We start from the raw sequence: 22,795 nt of genomic DNA, 5'->3' as shown, positions 1-22,795 counted from the left end.
CTGAGTTGTGGCTTCCATCCCCAAGGTTGTTTCATGCTGTAAAATGGAAGTTAGAGCTGTAGCTATCGTATCAAGGTTACTGGAAGTTTAGTAAATAGCTTATTTGGCATTTTCTAAACTTCCAGCAACCTAGGTATGATAGCTGAGGCAAATGGCCAAATAGACTTCCTGGGTGAGGCAGTCTATTTCAAAGATATTTCATGGAAATCGCAGCCAGTAACTGCTACCTACATCTCATTAGAAATACAATGAGAAAAGGGAAATTGAGAAATATCTTCCAGCCTGTACACTGTCATCCAACTGTATAGGGGTCTATTACTAAAAAAGGAGGACAGTACTTGTATTCTTGTCCACAGTGGAGAAATGAGACTTCAGTATTGCCACTACTCCAGTAATAGAAATTGTTACAGGCACTCTGAAGAATAACTTGATGTTATCTAATAAAATAGTAAATGTGTATAACCCACAATCCAGTAAATACCCAACTAGGTATATAACCCCAATAGGAAAAATTTACATGCAGCTACAGAGGAAGGTATTCATGTGTGATTATTGTTTACAGTCAAATAAGCATTTTTGTTGCCAGATATTGGAAACAACTCAGATGGCCAACAGAAGATGAAATGGTAAGTAATTACATTGTGAAATATCTATTTGATGGAACATTGTAAGTAAAATGAATGAACTAGATCTACACATATCAACAGTAGCTTGATTAAACTAAAAAACTGATTAAAAAACAGGTTGTAGAATATTGTACAATGTATGGTACTGTTTGTGTGATTAAAAATATCATGTATTATTTATCAACACACATGCATATATATAATTATACAAATTTGGCTTATAGACACATGAAATTCATTACAAAGATTGTCTTTGGTAAAGGAGGAATGAAAATGGAACTGTTGAGGGGAACACAGGAGACATTTAACAATTTGTTTCATTTACTTTAAAATGTTCAAAAATAAATATAATACAAATTTAAATTTGTTCATTTTGTGACAATTATCAATAAATTATTTTCATATTCCATAATAGGAGAGTTAAATATCTAATTAACCATTAAAATACTTGTATTTCATTTACATATTTTCATCAACAATGAAATTATATATTTTACCTGCATTTTTGCTCAGTATGATTATGGCTTAAAATAAAAAACTCACAATTTTATTTTTCTGAAGTTCTTGCTTTGTTTTGAGACGGTCTCACTTTGTCATCCAGGCTGGATTGCAGTAGCACAATCATGAATCGCTGCAACCTCAACCTTCAGGGGTCAAGCAATCCCCACACATCAGCTTCAACCTCAAGGGGTCAAGCAAACCTCCCACCTCAGCCTCCCAAGTAGAGGAGACTACAGTCATGAGCCACCACATCTGGCTAATTTTTGTATTGTCAGTACAGATGGGGTTTCACCATGTTACTCTAACTGATCTCTAGCTCCTGGGCTCAAGCGATGCACCCAAAGTGCTTACCACACAAAGTGCTGGGATTCCAAGCATGAGCCACCACACCTGACCTTACCTGGCTATTTTAAATCACCAAAATTTTACTAGAAGCTTGACTAAACATGCTTAATAATCTTAAATATAATGGTAAGAAAAGAAGACATAGTTAAAATGAATACCTACAGTTGGTAATGTGTAGAGATAAAGGGTGGGTCAATTTTAAGAAGAAAAAAACCTTTAAAGCTGTGTTAATTTCTTATGGTTGAAAAGTTTTTGCATAACTAAGTAATAATTTATGAAATGCTCATGCATTCGTTTATTCATTTACCTCCTTTTTTTTTTTATAATGGTTCTTCAGATCTTGAAGTTCCTGATTCCGCTTAGAGTCCAGTAGAGGGCCATGTTCATTCATGTAGTCTATGTCTGCTTGAATCTTTGCATTTGCTTCTTCTAACTCCATCTTTTGTTTTGCAAAATGTTCTAGTTGATTAACTTTATCTTCAAGATGCCATTGTAACTCTATAACATCTCTCAAACAGGCCTCGTGTTCTAGATATAGAAGGATAAGAACAAAAGAAAATCTGATTGGAAGAAATATTTGATAATACATAAATATAAATCATTTTAATGTCAGAAATTCCTTATCTGTGAATCAATTTTTTTTTTTTTTTTTTTTTGAGATGGAGTTTTGCTCTTGTTGCCCACACTGGAGTGCAAAGGCACGATCTTGGCTCACTGCAACCTCTGCCTCCCAGGTTCAAGCAATTCTTCTGCCTCAGCCTCCCAAGCAGCTGGGATTACAGGCATGTGCCACCATGTCTGGCCAATTTTGTAGTTTTAGTAGAGATGGGGTTTCTCCATGTTGGTCAGGCTGGTCTCAAACTCTCGACCTCAGGTAGTCCACCTGCCTTGGCCTCCCAAAGTGCTGGGATTACAGGCATGAGCCACCGCGCCTGGTCGAATCTTATTACCTCTAAAATAAAAGGTACTATAAAACATATTACTTTCTTAATTCATCATCAAAAAGATTAAAATATATGTTTCATAAGATAATAGTTATTTTACTATAAATCCTGTTTATGCTGTATGGTCAATGCATATTCTGATCATTCTATAAAGTACTCTATGTAACTGCTTCAAAGTGAGAACTGCAAGAGTCGAGGCCTTCCAAAACCACCTAGAAGGAAAATGATGAAATAAGACTTACAAATATCAGAACGAAAAAGGCAAAAGTGATTATTATTTTCTTATAGAAAAACACATGAAATAGTGAAATGAAAATTATTACAAATAAGATAGTTCATGTAAAAGTAATATAAAAAATGCTTGCCTATATATAAATATGTTGAAAACAGAGTATCTCACAATAGCAAAACCAAAACATAAAATAAACTACATAAATCTATGAATAAACCTAACATGAACTGGGTAAGGTCTGAAAGGGGAAAGTGACAGCGTGCTACCAAACAACACAAAAGTGAATTTGAATAAATGAATAAAAATTCTTTTTTCTGTATAAAAATATTTGAAATTTTAGGTACAGAAATTTCCTCATATTAATGTATAAATTTAATTAAATCCCAATGAACAGACAAGGACAATTTTAGAAAAATTACATTGAAAGATTTTCTCATTATATTAAGTTCTAGCATTAACTGGTTCTTGCATTCTTGGAATAAAACTAAGTGGGTTAGTTTATTTTCTTTTTAATCTTTTTAAAATAAATTTCTTGGTGGAATTTACTGATGTCTTTACTTGGGATTTTCTGCATTTATACTTGTAATTTTGGCCTGTATTTTTCTATATTTGTACTGTGATCATTTAATTTTGATTTATAATTTATGATAGCTTCTTATATCAGCTGTAGTTTCTTTTGATTTCTTTTCTCTAAGGTGTTGTGGAAGTTTGAAATTGTATATTAAGCCCCATGGCCCTATGTATATATTTATTTATTTTGTGAGGAAGGATTTTTAGTTACTGGGTCAAAATCATTCCTTTAATGATTATATGAATATTTTGGTTATCTATGTATTCAGCAACCTATTTTTCTCTGTAAATTTATTTACTTTGTCAAAGTTTCAACATTATTCAAAGAAATTCGTTCTTAATGTCATCATCACTATTAATCACTGCTACATCCCTATGTATTTTCACTCCTAATCTGAATCAGTTATACATTCTCACTGTGTTTTTCATTTATTGTGCCATTGGTTTTACATTATGCTCTTTCTAGTGAGCCAACTTCAGCTTTGCATCTCTTCTGCATTATATAATTTTATTATTTTTCCATTTTGTTATTGGGTTTCTCCTTTTTTCTTTGTATTTATTTTGCTTTTTGTCTAACTTCTAAATCCATATTCCTGGATAATTAATTAAGTCCCTCTTTTTGATGTAACAAAAGCTACTGATTTCTCTTTAATGACTTGGATTTTTCCCATATGTGTAATGATAATTTTAATGATTTTTAAATAAAATACTTCTAAATATTTTTTATTTTTTGATACGTGCAATGTTTGATAACATCTTTTTTTATGTTTTTTACCCTCACCAACTAGACAGCAAGACTTTTGTTCTAAAGAGTCAGACATTATCTTGTTAAATATTGCCATTATTACTTTCATGAGGATCTTCTATTAAATATTCATGATGCCCTCTCATTCTATATGCCTTGTTTTAAATATTTGACTTACATTTTTCTCTCCTTGTCTTGATGTGATACATTCCATGCAATTTCTTCAAATTTTACAGTTAACTATTACTTCTCTGAGTCTAATAAACAATTTAACCAATCATTAAATTAATTTTATATATTTTTCATTTCTCATAGTTTTTCATTTGTATATTTTGCTTTCTTTAAAAAAGTTTCTTGTCCTTGCTTTTTAAACCTTTTTATTTCTTGAAATGTATCAAACAGTTATTTTATAATATCAGATATAATCCTATATCTGACACATTTTGAGTAAAATTATGTGGTCTGCATCTACTGATTCACACCCATTGAACCTGGATCTTTGTGTGTTTTATGATTTTTAATATTGAGCTGCTTCTTTTCTTGGAACTTTATCTGAGATAAATTTTTAGTGCCTGGGTTGAAGTTTTAGTCTTGCAGAGCAAATTTGCCTTTTATCCCGTCAGTTGCCTGACTTTACTACTAACCTACAGAACATTTAAATGACATTCTCCACTGAACAGTTTTTAAGCACACAGACAGCAGGCAGTGGGGGGGTCACAAATCTATTGGAGATTAGTACATTACAAATGCTTAGGAAGCATTGTTTTCCTCCATTGTATAAGAGAAACAAACAAGTTTCTTGGCTGCTCAAGCTGAGCTGCAGGTTTATTCATGGTTCAGTCATAGGCTGAGGATTAGACCTTTGGATTCTCATTTTTATGTCCTGATCTCTGATTAGACTTGTCACTCTGGGTGAGACTTAAGCTTTATTTCCAGTATCCTGTACCTTACACATACATCAAAATGGCAACTCAAGGACATCAGGGTTTCAAGGATTCCCCCAGGGCTAAATCTAACACTGATGTCTATTTATTTCCAGAAATTTCCATTCCAAACTTAAATGTTGGCCATGCTACATTTCTTATGTTCTTGACAACTTGTTAGTGTATTTTAAATTTGAAAAATTAAACTACATGAGCAAATCTGACAATTGAAATAATAACTTTGATATGATTGGTTTATTTTCTGAATTAATAGTTACAATGAACACCCTATTCTCAACAAGTCAATGAATAACTAGACAGAAAATTCTTGAGAGAAAACACTTGAACAGCACTATCAACCAAATTGACCTGATATTTATAGATAGTCTATATATATATAGACTATATATACCCAACAACAGCAGAGTATATATAAATTTGAACTAAACAGAACATTCTCCCAGATAAAATTTTAGGAAATTTATAAACTATAAATAATTTAAATATGAATGAAACATTTAAAAATGTTTCTATGGCCTTATAATATAGTTTGAAGTCGGGTAATATGATGCCTCCAGATTTGTTCTTTTTGCTTAGTCTTGCTTTGGCTATGCAGACTATTTTTTGGTTCCATATGAATTTTAGGATTGCTTTTTTCTAGTTCCGTGAAGAATGGTGATGGCAGTTTGATGAGAATTGCATTGAATTTGTATGTTGCTTTTGGCCATATGGTCATTTTCACAATATTCATTCTACCAATCCATGAGCATGGGAAGTGTTTCCATTTGTTTGTGTAGTCTAAGGTTTCTTTCAGCAGTGTTATGTGGTTTCCTTGTAGAGGTCTTTCACATCATTAGGTATATTCCTAAGCCTTTTTTTTTTTTTTCCAGCTATCGTCAAAGGGGTTGAGTTCCTAATTTCTCAGTTTGGACACTGTTGGTGTACAGGAAAGCTACTGATTTGTGTACATTAAGTTTTGTACACAAATTATCCTGAAACTCTGCTGAATTAATTTACCAGTTCTAGGAGCTTTTTGGATGAGTCTTTAAGGTTTTCTACGTATACACTCATGTCATCAGCAAACAGTGGCAGTTTGACTTTCTCTTTACCCATTTGTATGCCCTTTATTTCTTTCTCTTATCTGATTGCTCTGGCTAGGACTTCCAGTACTATGTTGAATAAAAGTGGTGAGAGTGGAAATCCTTGTCTTGCTCCAGTTCTCAGGAAGAATGCTTTCAACTTTTCTCTGTTCAGCATAACGTCAAAACAGCATGGTATTGGTATAAAAATAGGCATGTAGACCAATGGAACAGAATAGAGAACCCAAATAAGCCAAATACAGCCAACTGATCTTCAACAAAGCAAACAACATAAAGTGAGGAAAGGACACCCTGTTCAACAAATGGTGCTAGGATAATTGGCAAGCCACATGTAGAAGAATGAAACTAGATCCTCATCTCTCACCTTATACAAAAGTCAACTCAAAATGAATCAAAGACTTAGATCTAATACTTGAAACCATAAAGATTCTAGAAGATAACACTGGAAAAACCCTTGTAGACAATGGCTTAGGCAAAGACTTCATGACCAAGAACCCAAAAGCAAATGCAACCAAAACAAAGATGAATAGATAGGACTTAAACTAAAAAAGCTTCTGCTCAGCAAAAGAAATAATCAGCAGAGTTAACAGACAACCTACAGAGTGGGAGAAAATTTTCACAAACTATACATCCAACAAAGGACTGATATCCAAAATCTACAAAGAACTCAAACAAATCAGCCAGAAAAAAAAAACAAATAACCCCATCAAAGAATGGGCTAAGGATATGAGTAGACAATTCGCAAAAGAAGATATACAAATAGCCAACAAACATATAGAAAAATGTTCAACATCACTAATTATCAGGGAAATGCAAATCAAAACCACAATGTGATACCACATCACTCCTGCAAGTATGGCCATAATCAAAAACTGAAAAACATTATAGATGTTGGCATGGATGCAGTGAAAAGGGACCACTTTTACACTGTTGGTGAGAATGTAAACTAGTTCAGCTACTATGGAAAACAGTGTGGAGACTGTTTTAAAAACTAAAAGTAGATCTCCCATTTGACCCAGCAATCCCATTACTAGGTATCTACCCAGAGGAAAAGAAGTATATGAAAAAGACACTTGCAAATGCATGTTTATAGCAACAAAACTTGCAATGCAAAAATATGGAACCAGTCCAAATGCCCATTAATCACTTAGTGAATAAAGAAAATGTGGTATATATACCTTGGAATACTACTCAGCCACACAAAGGAATAAAATAATGGCATTCACAGCAACCTGGGTGGAATTGGAGACTATTATTCTAAGTGAAGTAACCCAGGAATAGAAAACCAAACATCATATGTTCTCACTCATAAGTGGGAGCTAAGATATGACGACTCAAAGGCATAAGAATGATACATTGGACTTTGGGGACTTGGAACAAGTTTCTGGGGTGGCAAGGGGTAAAAGACTACACATTGGGTATAGTGTACATTGCTCGGGTGATAAATGCACTGAAATCTCAGAAATCACCACTAAAGAACTTATTGATGTAACCAAACACCACCTGTTCCCCCAAAGCCTAATAAAATAAATAAATAAATAAATTTCCTAGCACAATATAATTAAATTAGCCGTAACAGAAATTTTTATGAAAATTTCAAAATAAATGTAAATTAACCAGCAACTTCTAAATAAATAATAGATTCCATAAGAAATCTCAGGGAAATTTTAAAAGATATTCTAAAGTAAATAATAATGAACTCACAGCATATGAACATTTATAAAATACAACTAATGACATTCTGAGAAGAAAATTTAGAGCATTTAACTGATAATTCTAGAAAATAAAAAAGGCATCAAGTAAATAATCAAAGCTTCTAATTTATTAAAAGAGAAATATAGCAGGTTTAAATTATTCCCAAAGCAAATAAGATATGGGCAATCAGAGGAAAAAATTCAATGGTATAAAAGCTGAAACATAGTAATCAATAAAGGAAGCAAAAGTGGACTTTTTAAAAAGATCAACAAAATTGAGAAATCTTTTGCTGGAATGACCATGATATAAAGACACAAGGCACAAATTACCAAAATTAGGAATGAAAAAGATACCATCACTACTACTATTACAGAAATTAATTATAAGAGAATTTCATGAAAAACATTTAGGCGAGCAAACTAGATAACTATAGTGAAATGGACAAATTCTTCAGAAGATATAAATTACTGAAAATGACTCAAGAAGCAATAGAATATGGAAGAGACCTTGATATGTTTTGGCTGTGTCCCCACACAAATCTCAACTTGAATTGTATCTCCCAGAATTCCCATGTGCTGTGGAAGGGACTCAGGGGAGGTAACTGATTCGGGGGGTGGGGGTCTTTCCCATGCTCTTCTTGTGATAGTGAATAAGTCTCATGAGATCTGATGGGTTTATCAGGGGTTTCTGTTATTGCTTCTTCCTCATTTTTCTCTTGCCACTGCCATGTAAGAAGTGCCTTTCATCTCTGGCCATAATTCTGAGGCCTCCTCAGCCATGTGGGACTGTAACTCCATTAAACCTCTTTTTCTTCCCAGGCTTGGGTATCTCTTCATCAGCAGCATGAAAACGGACTACTACAGTAAATTGGTACCAGGAGTGGGGTGTTGCTGAAAAGATAGCCAAAAATGTGGAAGCGACCTTGGAACTGGGTAACAGGCAGAGGCTGGAACAGTTTGGAGGGCTCAGAAGAAGATAGGAAAATGTGGGAAAGTTTGGAACCTCCTAGAGACTTGTTGAATGGCTTTGACAAAAATGCTGAGAGTGATATTAACAATAAGGTCCAGAATGAGGTGGTCTCAGACAGAGCTAAGAAACTTGTTGGAAACTTGAGCAAAGGTGACTCTTGTTATGTTTTAGCAAAGAGACTGGTGGCATTTTGCCCCTGCCCTAGAGATGTATGGAACTTTGAACTTGAGAGAAATGATGTAGGATATCTGGTGGAAGAAATTTCTAAGCAGCGAAGCATTCAAGAGGTGACTTGGGTGCTTTTAAAAGCATTCCATTTTAAAAGGGAAACAGCACAAAAGTTCAGAAAATTTGCAGCCCGACAATTCAGTAGAAAAGAAAAACCCATTTTTTGAGAAATTCAAGCTGGCTGCAGAAATTTGCATAAGTAGCAAGAAGCCTAATGTTAATCCCCAAGACCACAGGGAAAATGTCTCCAGCCATGTCAGAGACCTTCATGGCAGACCCTCCCATCACAAGCCTGGAGGCCCAAGAAGAAAAAGTGGTTTCGTGGACCAGGTCCAGGGTCCCCATGCTGTGTGAAGACTAGGGAGTTGGTGCCCTATGTCACAGCCACTCCAGCCATGGCTGAAAGGGGCCAACATAGAGCTCAGGTTGTGGTTTCAGAGGGTGGAAGCCCCAAGCCTTGGCAGCTTCCACATGGTGTTGAGCCTGCGAGTGCACAGAAGAAATGAGGTTTCAGAACCTCCACCTAGATTTCAGATGTATGGAAATGCCTGGATATCCAGGCAAAAGTTTGCTGCAAGGGTGGGGCCCTCACATAGAACCTCTGCTAGGGCAATGAGGAAGAGAAATGTGGGGTTGGAGCCCCCAGTAGAGTCCCTATTGGGGCACTGCCCAGTGGCGCTGTGAGAAGAGGGTCACCATCCTCCAGAGCCCAGAATGGTAGATCCACCCACAGCTTGCACATGTGCCTGGGAAAGCCACAGACACTTAATGCCAGCCCATGAAAGCAGTCATGAGGGAGGCCATACCTTGCAAAGCCACAGGGGTAGAGCTGCCTAAGACCACGGGAACCCACCTTTTGCATCAGTGTGACCTGAATGTGAGACCTAGAGTCAAAGGAGATCATTTTGGAGCCTTAAAATTTGGCTGCCCCATTGGATTTTGGACTTGCATGGGCCCTGAAACCCCTCTGTTTTGGCCAATCTCTCACATTTGGAACAACCATATTTACCCAATACCTGTACCTTCATTGTACCTAGGAAGTAACTAGCTTGCTTTTGATTTTACAAGCTCATAGGCAGAAGGGACTTGCCTTGTCTTAGATGAGACTTTGAACTGTGGACTGTTGGGTTAATGCTGAAATGAATTAAGACTTTGGGGGGCTGTTGGGAAGGAATGATTGGTTTTGAAATATGAGGACATGAGATTTGGAGGGGCCAGGAGTGGAATGATATGGTTTGGCTGTGTCTCCACTCAAACCTCAACTTGAATTGTATCTCCCAGAATTCTGACATGTTGTGGGAGGGACCAAGGGGAGGTAACTGAATCATAGGGTCCAGTCTTTCTCATTTATTCTCATGTTAGTGAATAAGTCTCACGAGATCTGATGGGCTTATCAGGGGTTTTTCCACTTTTACTTCTTCCTGATTTTTCTCTTGCCACCACCATGTAAGAAGTGCCTTTAGCCTCCTGCTGTGATTCTGAGGCCTCCCCAGCCATGTGAAACTGTTAAGTCCAATTAAACCTCTTTTTCTTCCCAGTCTCAGGTATATCTTTATCAGCAGTGTGAAAACAAACTAATACAGACCTAAAACTAGGAAATAAATTTATTTACCTATTAAAAATTTACTGACAACTTTGGGCTTAAACAGTTTGGCAAGGATTAAAAAAAACTCAGAAAATGACCCTGGGGAGAAAAATAATGACTTCAAGGAAATAAAAAACTCTAACTTGAAACTTAAGAAGGTTTAGAGATCACAATTCAGCTAAGAAATGAGTATGAAAACTGATCTAGAACCAGTGAAACTCCTAGGATTCTAGTAGAGACAAAAGTAATCCAAGGCTTATTGGATTTCTACAGAATATAATTAACAATTGAAGATGAGATTACTATGAAATATGTTGAAATCATAGAATAAACTCAATATCAGGAATAGTTATAGAAACAAGATATGATAGATTTGTTGTTCACTACCCTCTCCCTTGGGATAGAGATAACTTCTTATCATACAGATTCTTGGTTTGGATGTGATACTTATTTTGGCTATGTCCCCACCCAATCTCAACTTGAATTGTATCTCCAAATGGATGTGAGAAGTGAAGGTATGCCAGCTCCAAGCTGACATTTTGAGCAGCATACTATGTTTCTATTCACCCATTTTGTATTCTTGCAATTTGCCACATGAAAACCTTACTCCTGGGAAGGTGCTAGCAAAGTGGATGACAGACACATGAAGCTGTCCTGAACCCAACATACAGCCTTGAGCCAAGGCCATTGGATATACGGCCTGAAGAAGAGCTTCCCTAGCCAACTCACAGAGCCATCAGCAAATAAGAAGATGCTTATTGTTGCAAGCCACTGAGTTCCAAGGTGGTTGTTACAAAGCATGATTGTAGTAATAACTGAATAATTAACAAGACAAAACAATTCAAAACGAAATGGAAGATTTAACATTCCATTAATTACTGAGACCATCTTCCATAGCAGAGGCATTCTGGTGAGCATTTATATGGGACATAATGATCTTTGTAATCTATCCTTTCCAAAGGTCATCTCTTACCTTCCCAGACTTCTTTTTAGCAGTCTTACATTCATTTATTTTCAAATTCCCTGACACTCTGCTTTCCCTTTTGCCACTTCCCATATGTTTCTTGAGCCATTTCTCCTTCTTCAAAGAGTACTTAAAATTCTGCCCACTGGGGTGATTAGCTTTCACCCTCCCCATCAAGTGACTGGAATGCAGTAATTCTCCAAATTATGTCTACATACTATTCAAATTCATTCAGAAACCAGGGCTGTGTTTTTTTTTTTTTTTTCCTCTTTCATCAGATTGTCATAGGAAAGTACTCATGGAGCCATAGTGTAGATTATGGGAAATACAGGGAATATATAGAAGCAGGTACAATGGGAATACCCGAGGAGCCTGAGTCACAAGTTTAGTTGTGTCTTCAGATAATGTTTGGGTACAACATAATATAAGCACACTTTTATTTTGCAAAGGAACACTCTTATGCATATCCAACTTTATAATTTGTAGGATCATATACTACCAAATTCATGATGGTAAGCTTATTTCTAGTTATCTTTTTTGATAGGGAAAACAAAAAGCATTTGCTAGATAACTGGCTACATGTTGGATGGCAAGGGCTGTCATTTTCAGGAGAGGCATGCAGTCAGCTTAAAGTGACCAGATGGAGAGCGGGGCAGTCAGTGCTATAAATACCCCTGCCTCACCCATCTCCATTATCTCCCCATGGTCTCTTGCCACTGATTCTCATTGGTTGAACCCAACAGGAAGATAGAATGCAAACAATATCTTGGATGCAGTCCACTATGAATCAGCCTCCTGGGTCACAAAACAAAAGATATAAGTGGGATTGGGGAGTTGGGAGGAAAGATAAATCTGTAGGACTGACCAGAAAATATCTAGAAAGAAGTGAGTTTCCTTAATTTTATTTTTGAAAAGTATCTAAATTTATAACAAATATAATACTTAAGTTTGTTAAGGAGATTAAAATTTTTCCTGTCTTACAAGCTATATACTTTTGAGAATCTAAAGACTATAAAAATATGACTTTATACTTTGTAAACAAATTCATAAAATTTAGAGACTATATTCTACATAAATAATATAAAGGCAGAAGATTCCTGAGAACACATTACCTGTAAGGAATATGTTTCAAAGAGACAGCTATTAACTTTAAAAAATACATAACCATAATGAATTTAAATTTCATTGCATATAGTGGCTACTTACATAAAATAGAGCAGATGAACATAAATCTGTTTTCTAAGTAGATCTTTTATTGATTAAAAGAACCCAACAATAAGTTGTCACCCATGACAAATATTTATTCCATAGTTCAAAACACATTTATTAAGTAACTATAATGTGCACACATGTATCTCAACTTAAATTTATTTCAAGAACTCCTAAAGTAGAACTGCTAGAACTACAATATCTAAGTACTATTACAAAGGGTATATGAGATTATATATAAATTTATCAGCAAACAATTCAATAAAACCTTCCCTCCGTATTTTTTCTACTACTACTAACAAGGAAGAACCTCCCAAACAATTAGGAAAATTGTGGATGACTCCTGTCAATGTGAATAGAGTCTGTCAAGAATCTACGGGGATCCAGAATTTCCCAGGGTGTCTTTTCTGACACTGTGGTAGCCTCATTGCCTCTAAAGCGCGTACACACACACATACACACACACACACACACACATATTTATAAATTATATAAATCTACTGTATTAGTGGAGCATACACAGTATAAATTCTATTCAAAAAGAAAATTTAAAAAATGATAAAATTTACAAATATAAATAAAAGTTCTAATCTTTTCTTGCAACTCTCTGGAATTCATATACCCTACTTTGGTAACTAAGCCTTAGAAGACATAAAATTATAACAAAGGTCTAAATATGAGTACACTATGACCTATAATTTGAATTAATGGCTGTTGGTCTGGGTAATAATTAATAATGTCCTTTTTTTCTCTCAAAGATTTCTTGGTTTAAATGATAGATCATATATGGGCACCCTAATATTAATAAAAATCTCTTACAAAACATGTGCATCCTGAATTAAAATTTTTATCCTATGAGAGAGTAAAAATCTTCCAGCTTCAGGCAGAGTCAGGGAGTCAGGCATATTTTCATAGGCACAGGGTTTGTAGAACAACAACAACAACAAAATCCAATACCTTTAGATTCTTTAATCCTTCACCATAGTTCCCTCACTCTGTGAGCTAAAAGAATTTCCCTCTTAAACCTCTGTTACCTGTATGACTCCTGGAAACATTTTAGGTTTTGTTACCTGCTAGAAGTTCCCAAAGCAAATTTACTATTAAATTCTCAAAAGCATATGCATTTAGTGCTTAAAATATGACTTAAAACTCTTTCAATTATCCTAGACTTAAAAATGTGGCTAATGACACCAACTGGCAATCACTTTAAATTCCTAAAGTTCTAGAAATTCAAATAGTGTAGTCATTATAGGATAGATGCCAAATATTTGCATGTTCTGTAGGTACCATAAATGCCATTGGATTTCTAACACACCGAAAGGACATCAGGTCCAAGTTTGCCGAGTGCAGTCTCACAATTTGCATCTGTGAACCCACCATTATCTTCAATAACATCTTTCAAAAGTGCTGGTTTATATGCAAAATAATACAGTCACTCTAAACAGGTGATATTTATTTATTTTTTGAGACAGGATCTCACTCTGTCACCCAAGGCTCACTGCAGCCTCAATCTCCTGGGCTCAATCAATCTTCCCACCTCAGACTCCCAAGTTGCTGAGACTACAGGTGAGTCCCACCATACCTGGCTAATTTTTGTATTTTTGTAGAGACAGGGTTTCACTATGTTTCTTAGGCTGGTCTCGAATTCCTGGGCTTAAGTGATCTGCCCGCCCCAGCCTCCCAAAGTGTGTGGGATTACAGGTGTGAGCCTTGGCACTAGGACAATTTTTTTTTAAATACACAGACCTGTAATTAATTATCTGTACCTCCAACAGAGTAAGAAGTAATATAAAAATCCCGATTATTACCTTTCTGCACAGCCAATGGGAGTTCTTGAAGTTTCCAGACTGACCAAGAGTCAATTTTCAAGTTAATCATGTTCTTTCTTGATCTTTGTCGTTTTAAAGCTGCTTCAGCTTCTGCCCGGTCAGTTTCTAGACTTTTAATGAGATGAACGGCCTCTGAGAGCAATGTTTCCATTTCCTGCTTTAACTCTGGACACTTTTCATCTTAAACAGATATATATGTTCATATTTGTTAATAAATCAGTCAATAAGCTGGATGATGGGAACATGGGTCTTAGTTGTATTATTATTTTTAATATATATTTAATAAGAGAATGTTAGAAAAATGAATTCGCTTTTTAAAGACAGTTTTATTATAATACAAACGTAAGATTGATTATAAACTTTGAAGACCTATTTTTAATAATCATTTTATAAAATAATTACAATAGCTAAATCTCAACCAACATAAGCTATACTATACAGCTTTATTTTAAAATTATGTGTGTGTTTCCTCCTATTCTATAAGAAAACATACCATAAAGATTACATCAGGTAAATACTGAATAATGATAGATGGTTCCTAGAAACAAGTCATATTCTTCAGTCTCATCCAGTAAGAACTTCTCTACTTAGCTTTGCCAGGAATTCACTGGAATTTTGAAACTATATTTAATTAGTTGTAATACTAAATTAACCCTGAATTAACTCCTTTAATGAGAAATATTTGTGATTCCTGTTTCACAGTTCTGGAATGATGTGGCTTAACGTTAACAAAATTAGTACCATGGGTACTCATTCGACCATTTATGAAAGAAATATGTGCAGAGCCTATTATATTCCAGGGAACAAGCACATGGTCGTCGCAGGAGATAAGGAAGGTAAAGAAGACAGATAGGAGTCCTATCCTTGTAGGATTTATGCTTATAAACACTGACTTTTGCCAAAATGTTATATAAACACATAAATACAAAGTGTTAAAGAGACAAGGCCCCCAAAGAACTGAGGCTAGAGGAAAAATAGCTAACCTGCATCAAGAAGAAAGAAAACTAACACATTTCTTTTTTGTGTTGCTTTTGGACAATAAAGACAATGATTTTCTGGTAGATGGAAGTATTAAATAATGGTTAGAAGTGCAAGCTCAGCAGTCACACAGTTGCTATTTTTTAACCCATTGGACTTCTCAAAGAAATCCAGCATGCTGCTTCAGAAGCATTCTTATAAAACCAGTTTCCCTATTTTTAATGCATAAAAATGATTTTCTCTACATTGGTCCTTTATTTGCTGTCTTTGAATCTATTGTTTTCTTTTGTCAAATTCTACCACATCTTGGATACTTTAAATCATTAATTGTCTTTTTAAAATGAAAACATATTCACTCATCATTGTGTTCTCCAGCCAATTTATGATTCATTCTATAATCAATTACAATAACAAGATTTCAGTCTGGAATATATAAATAAATTAATATCACTTATAATTAAAATACTTCTGATTGAATGTATACGTGTTTTAGCAAAGGTGTTCATTATATTTCTAGGAGCTGTCTTTTATACTATTTCAATAATAAATTCTTAAACAAATGCTGTATCGGTAACTCGGGATGCCTCAAATTCATTGTATTTAACATCTCATTTTTTTTTTCTTGAGTGCCATCTCAGTTTTGCAGTTTCATATTACTGTTCTAAGCAACTACCTGCAATTTTTTAGCATAAGCCCTTAATTACAACAAATCTTCCTCATCCTGCTATTGTTGTATGTTTTAGACCTCAAAGGTACATATTGATAATAAATATAATTGTAGCTAATGGAACTGTAGTTGTGATTGTTAATATATCTATTTTTTCTCTCAGCATTTGTTGTGTGAAAACTTGGTAAGTAATGATTAAGGTCCTCATCTTCACTGTAGGCACAAATAATGAAAAATAAAACAGTAAAAACAAACCTTTGCTATGAATGAAAACTTTGAAAAACAAAATATTCTTGTTTTTAAAAAGTCCTGAGTTTATTAGTCTTCAATCAAGGATTTAGCAATTTTTTGCTAAAAAATTTTAGCGAAATTTTTTAATGCATTTCTTTTTTGTGTTGTTTTTGGACAATAAAGACAATGATTTTCTGCTAGATGGGAGTATGAAATAATGGTTACAAGTGCACGTTCAGCAGTCACACAGTCGCTATTTTTTAACCCATTGGAAGAGGAGGTGCGACATAAAATCTCAATAATAGATTTAAATACACTAAAGTAGTGTTAACACAAATTTTACCCCAGTATATAAAATATTATGTATTTTATGAATTGTGACAAGAATATTTATCACAACTTAAATACATACTAGAGCTGCAATTTTCAATACGGTAGTCATCACCCACACGCAACCATTTACATTTATATGTGACTTAATTCACATTAAACTTAAAAATTAAGTTCCTCAGTCTCACTAGCCACATTTCAAGGGTTCAACAGCTGTACGTGGCTAGTAGCTGCTCCACTGAACAGTATAGACATAGAACATTGATTATCACAGAAAGTTCTATTGGGCAACACTAAACTACAAATAGCATCTTGAGAAGTGGACAGCCATCATTAAATACTCAGCACCTAAACAAGTATTTGGTGTATAATATTCACTAATAAATACTTGTTGAATGAATGCTTAATCAAACAATACAGAGGACTATTTTGTCTATTAAACATTCATAATAATTATAAAACTCTTAAACATGATTATTGTGACAATTAGAAATATATTAAATAAAGTCAATGAGCTTTTAAATATAATTACAGTTATTCAAGTAGGAGGAACAACTTTACCTCTCTTTTCTTCTGGTTTGACCTCTTTCACTGGTGTAGCTACACTCCAATCTTCTTTCAGGTCTTTTGTGGAAATTCTGCTCCTATATAATGGGAAAGAAACAAGCAGTAAAGGAGCGAAGTTCTTGAAGTTAGTAAAACAAATCTTAGGTTATGCTCTTCAATTGAATTTTAAATATTTGTGGTGAAACTTACTATATAATATAATATTACTAGATAGGAGACTAATATAGCAAAATTCTAATAAGTAATGGGATTTACACTTAATGGTAAATAAAAACTTAAAATTAGTTACAAATGACCCAAAATGTCTTGAGAACACATTAAAGCTACATTTTTTTAAAAAGAAATTGGTCTTTCCTAGACAGTGTTTCTATAAGACAAAGGGTATTCTGTGAGAATAATTTGGATGAGCTATTTCTGTAATTTCAGTTCAGTAGTTTCTGGGGAATCAATGTAAATTACAATGAGTAAAAATATCATTTCAGATAATAAACTTTTAGAAAAATACCTACATTAAAATGTTATTTCCTTCCTAGCAGCTACACTGTTGGAAAATAGAAATATAGAACATTCATTATCATAGAAAGTTCTACTGGACAACACTAAACTGTAGTGTCTTGAGAGGTGACTATAAATTAAAATGTTATTTCCTTTCTAACTAAAATTCTATATGTTGAATAATAAACCATTTCTCCATATTTCTCTGGTCTGATTTTAGAATCCTAAACTAGCCTTCATTATACATTTTTAGAAGTGTTTTTTCTCTGATCAAAGTTACAAGAAAATTGGTATCAACAACAAAGCTGAGAATTTCTTTTTGAAATTTTCATTACATTATTTTTTATTAAAGAAGTATTCTAAATTAAGAAAACTATATACATACCAAAAAATCATAAAAATAATGTAATCCATATTTATTTATTCTTCAGAGATCACATAGAGTAGTCTAATGTTATTTCAATTCTTATAAAATTAGAGTCACAATTATACATTCTGCTTTAGTTAATTGAAATTATTTTCAGTGTATTTTACTACCATTTTATATTTCTAATAGCTACAAATTATTTTTCTTGTCATTGTTCCATAACTTATTTAGCTAAGTCTGTCTATTCCAAGGTCAGAGAAATATTCTTTATATTTTCTTCCTTTAGTTTTCATATTTATTTCAGAATATTTTTGTTGAAAAGTGTATTTTTTCTCATCTGTTTTCTTTTAAAAAATTGAAAAATAACTGTCCAGCATTAACTATTAAAAGTACTTTCCTTGCTGGCTTTTAACACCATTTACATTATATAGTAAATTATTATAATAATTAGATCATTTTGTGTATCTTATAAAGTTCAGTTAATTCTTGGACCTGTAAAATTCTATGCTAATTTTTCTATTTTTTTATTGAGCCAAATTCCCATAATATTAAACATCTGAAAGTGGAAACTTTAGTGGCATTTAATACATTCACAATATTGTACAACTATCATCCCATCTCATTCCAATATATTTTCATCACTTCAAAAGAACATACCCTACTTATTAAGCAGTCTTTTCCCTTTCTTCAATGCACTCTTTCATAGCAATGACTAATCTGCTCTCTTTGTGGATGAACTTTTATGAATATTTCATAGAAACAGAATCATATAAGGGACCTTTTGTGACTTTTTAAACTTAGCATAATAGTTTCAAGATTTCTCCATGTTGCAGTATGTAGAATTTTATTTATTTTAATGGTAGAATAATATTCCATTGTGTATACACAACACATTTGGTTATCTATTAATCCACTGATGGATTTGGGGATTGTGTCCACCTTTTGGCTACTGTGAATACAGACGTTCTGCACATTTGTATATGAATTTTTGTTTGAACATGTTTTGAATACTTTTGGATATATATCTTGGAGTCAAATTGCTAAGTGATAGCTAATTCTAGGTTTCACTTTTTGAGGAGCCAACAAACTGTTTCTTGGTGTCTAAACTATTTTATATTCACACCAGCCATATGCAAGAGTTCTAATGTTGAAGAAAAGTGGAAAGAGTGGGCATCCTTGTTTTGCTCCTGTTCTTAACATGAAAACTTTCAGTCTTCACCATGGGTATAATATAAACTAAAGGTTTCTCATAAATATCCTTTATTGTGTTTAATACATTCCCTTACAAAGTAGTTTTATGAAAGGTGTGGGCTTGTGTCACATTTAACTAATTTTTGTATGCTAAACTACTCTTGCATTTCTAGGATAAATCTCACTGATCATGATGTATAATTTTTTTTTTTTTTTTTTTTTTGAGACAAAGTCTCACTCTGTCACCCAGGTTGGAGTGCCGTGGTGCGATCTTGGCTCACTGCAACCTCTGCCTCCCAGGTTCAAGTGATTCTTGTGCTTCAGCCTCCTGAGTAGCTAGGATTACAGGCGCCCACCATCACGCCTGGCTAATTTTTGTATTTTTAGTAGAGACCAGGTTTCACCATATTGACTAGGCTGGTCTCAAACTCCTGACCTCAGGTGATCCACCCGCCTCGGCCTCCCAAAGTGCTGGGTTTACAGGTGTGAGCCACCGCGTCTGGGTGTATAATTATATTAATGCGTTGCTGGACTCAGGTTGATAGTATTTTGTTGAGGATTTTGTCATTTTTTTGTTTCTTTGTTTTGTTTTGTTGTCCAGGCTGAAGTACAGTGGCATAATCACAGTTCATTGTAAACTTGATCTCCTGGGCTCAAGCACTCCTCCAAACTCAGCCTCTGGAGTAGCTAAGACTACGGGCAAGTGCCACCACACCTGGCTAATTTTTTTGTTGTTGTTGTTTGTTTGTTTGTAGAGATGGGTTTTGACGATGTTGCCTAGGCTTGTCTCAAACTTCTGGGCTCAAGTGATCCTCTGCCTTGGCCTCCCAAAGTACTTGGATTACAGGTGTGAGCTACTGTGCCTGGCCTGTCATGTATATTCATGTATATTCTATAGTTTGCTTGTGATGTCTTTGTCTGGTTTCACTATCAGGTTGTTGCTGGGATCATAAGATGACTTAGAAATTATTCCCTTCGATTTTTTGGAAGAGTTTGAGAAGGACTGATATTAATTCTTCTTTCAATGTTTAGTAGAATTTACCAGTGAAGCCATGTGGTCCTGAGATTTTTTTTTGTTGGGGAAGTTTTTGGTTATTGATTCAATCACATTATTTGTCATAGGTCTGTTCAGGTTTTCTACCTCTTCCTGAGACAGTTTTAGTAGTTTACGTGTTTTTAGGAATTAGTCTCTTTCATCTTCGATAGTTTGTTGATACACATTTGTTCCTAGTATCCTCTTATAATCCTCTTTATTTCTGCAGAATCTGTTGTAGTGTCTCAAATTTTGTATTATTTAATTTGTAATTGAGTCTTCTTTTTATTTTTGGTTTAGCTAAAGGTTTGTGAATTTCATTGTTCTTTTCAAAGAAACAACTTTTGTTTTTATTGATTCTGTGTACTGCTTTTCTAGTCTCTATTTCATTTATTTCTACTTTAACCTTTATTTCCTTCCTTTTGCTAACTTTGGGTTTAGCATACTCCTCCTCTTCTACTTCCTTAAGGTATAAAGTTAGGTTACTGGATTTGAGATCCCCTTTTTAAATGTAAGCATTTATAGCTCTAAATTTCCCTCTGTGTACTACTTTTGCTGCATTTTGTAAGTTTAACTACATTGTGTTTTCATTTTCACTCACCTCAAGGTGTTTTCTAATTTCCCCTGTGATTACTGCTTTGACTTACTGGTTTGTAAAACATGATTTGTTTAATTTCCACATATATATGAAATTTCCAGGTTTCCATTTGTTATTGATTTCCAGTTTCATTCTATTGGGTCAGAAAAAATACCATGTATAATTTTGATCTTTTTAGTCTCATTTAAATTTGTTTTGTGGTGTAATACATGATCTGCGCTGAAGAATGGTCCATGTGCACATGAGAAGAATGTGTTTTCTGCTGTTGTTAAGTGGAGTATTCTGTATAAACTGGTTAGGTCTAGTTGGTTCATGTTATTCAAGTCTATTTATTTACTGATCTTCTGTTTAGTTATTTTATCCATTATTGGAAGTGGGGGCATTAAATTCTCAAAATCCCGTGGTAGAACAGTCTATTATTCCCTTCACTTCCGTTAGTTTATATGTCTGTTTTGAGGTTATATTGTTAGGTGTGTTATATTTATAGTTTATATATCTTCTTGGTAGAATGACACTTTTATCAATGAATCAAGTCTTTTGTCTTCTGTAACAGGCTTTGATTTAAAGCCTATTTTGTGTGACATTGGTATAGTCACTCCAGCTCTCTTTTACTTACTATTTGCATGGAATATGGTTTTTCATCCTTCTGCTTGTAAACTACTTATGCTTTTGTATCTCAGGTGAGACTCTTACAGACAGAATATAGTTGGATTATCTATTTTTATCCATTCTACCATGTTCTACCTTTCAATTGAAGAGTTTAATTCATTTACATATAAATTAATTACTGATAAGGGCTTATTTTTGCCATTTTGCTATTCATTTTCTATATTATTTATTTCTGAACTCCTCCATAACTGCCTTCTTTGTAACTAGTTGATTTTTTTCTATATATTGTTTAGTTTGCCTGTCTTTTGTTTTCCTGTATTTTTTAAAGTAGAATCTTAAGTGTTTATCCTGAGGATTACAATTAATACCTTAACTCTATAAAACCTGAATTAAAATCAATGTAGCTTCACTAGTATACCTATCTAGTTATATATAAAGAACTCTGTTCCTTTACATCTCTGCCCTTTCTCTTATGGTATCAGTTTCACCAATTACATAGTTATCCATTTTGTGTTCATTAGCAGAAATTTATTATTATGAATTTTATCCATTTGACCTTATAATCACATAGGGAAACAAATCAGAATTACAAAACAAAAATACACTTATACTGGATTTAACACTTACCTTTGAAGTTAACTTTATTATTGTTTATTATTTTATCATATGGCTTCCAGTTACTCTCTAGTGTCCTTTCATTTCAGCCTGAAAGACTACTTATAGGATTCTTATAGAACTGGACTGCTAGTGATACACCCCTTTGGTTTATCTGAGAATGCCTTCATTTCTCCTTTCTTTTTGAAGGATATTCTTGCTGGATTCAGAATTCTTCATTGGCAGTTTCTTTTTTTCCTTCTGGCATTTAAATGTGTCACCCCACTGCATTCTGACTTCCACAATTCCTAATGAAAAATTCACTGTTAATCTTACTGAGGGTCCCTGGTACATGAAAAGTTGCTTCTCTTGTGCTGTTTTCAAGATTCTCTTTGTCCCAGGCATTTGACACGTTAACTAAAATGTATATTGGTGTGGATCTGTTTGACTTGATTTTATTTGGAGTTCACTGAGTTTGATGGATGCATAGATTTAAGTCTTTATCAAATTGAGGAGTTTCTTAGCCAGTGTTTCTTCAAATATTTTTTCATTCTCTATCCCTTTCTTCTCACACTTTTTGACTGCTATTATGCTTGATGGTATCCCTTAGGCTTATTAGGCACTTTTCATTTTTCTTTATTCTCTTGTCTTTCTTCTTTCTTAGACTAGA

At 34.1% G+C, this 22,795-nt stretch overlaps 1 protein-coding gene across 12 annotated transcripts in view; it reads right to left on the bottom strand.

Moving 5' to 3' along the window:
* The window catches only part of LOC105498394 (coiled-coil domain containing 178), a 506,590-nt gene that overhangs the window by 401,234 nt on the left and 82,561 nt on the right, over positions 1-22,795 (bottom strand). For all 12 annotated transcript variants that reach the window (XM_071085481.1, XM_011770472.3, XM_011770477.3 and 9 more), the window contains 3 exons: positions 17,233-17,315; positions 14,445-14,645; positions 1,780-2,000 (listed from right to left, as the gene is read on the bottom strand). In XM_071085481.1, the coding sequence (XP_070941582.1) occupies positions 1,780-2,000; positions 14,445-14,645; positions 17,233-17,315 (505 nt within the window). The remainder of the gene's footprint in view (positions 1-1,779; positions 2,001-14,444; positions 14,646-17,232; positions 17,316-22,795) is intronic.

Source organism: Macaca nemestrina, chromosome 19, assembly GCF_043159975.1.
Source record: "Macaca nemestrina isolate mMacNem1 chromosome 19, mMacNem.hap1, whole genome shotgun sequence".
Classification (NCBI taxonomy): Eukaryota; Metazoa; Chordata; class Mammalia; order Primates; family Cercopithecidae; genus Macaca; species Macaca nemestrina.
This window is presented reverse-complemented; position numbering and strand designations above follow the sequence as displayed.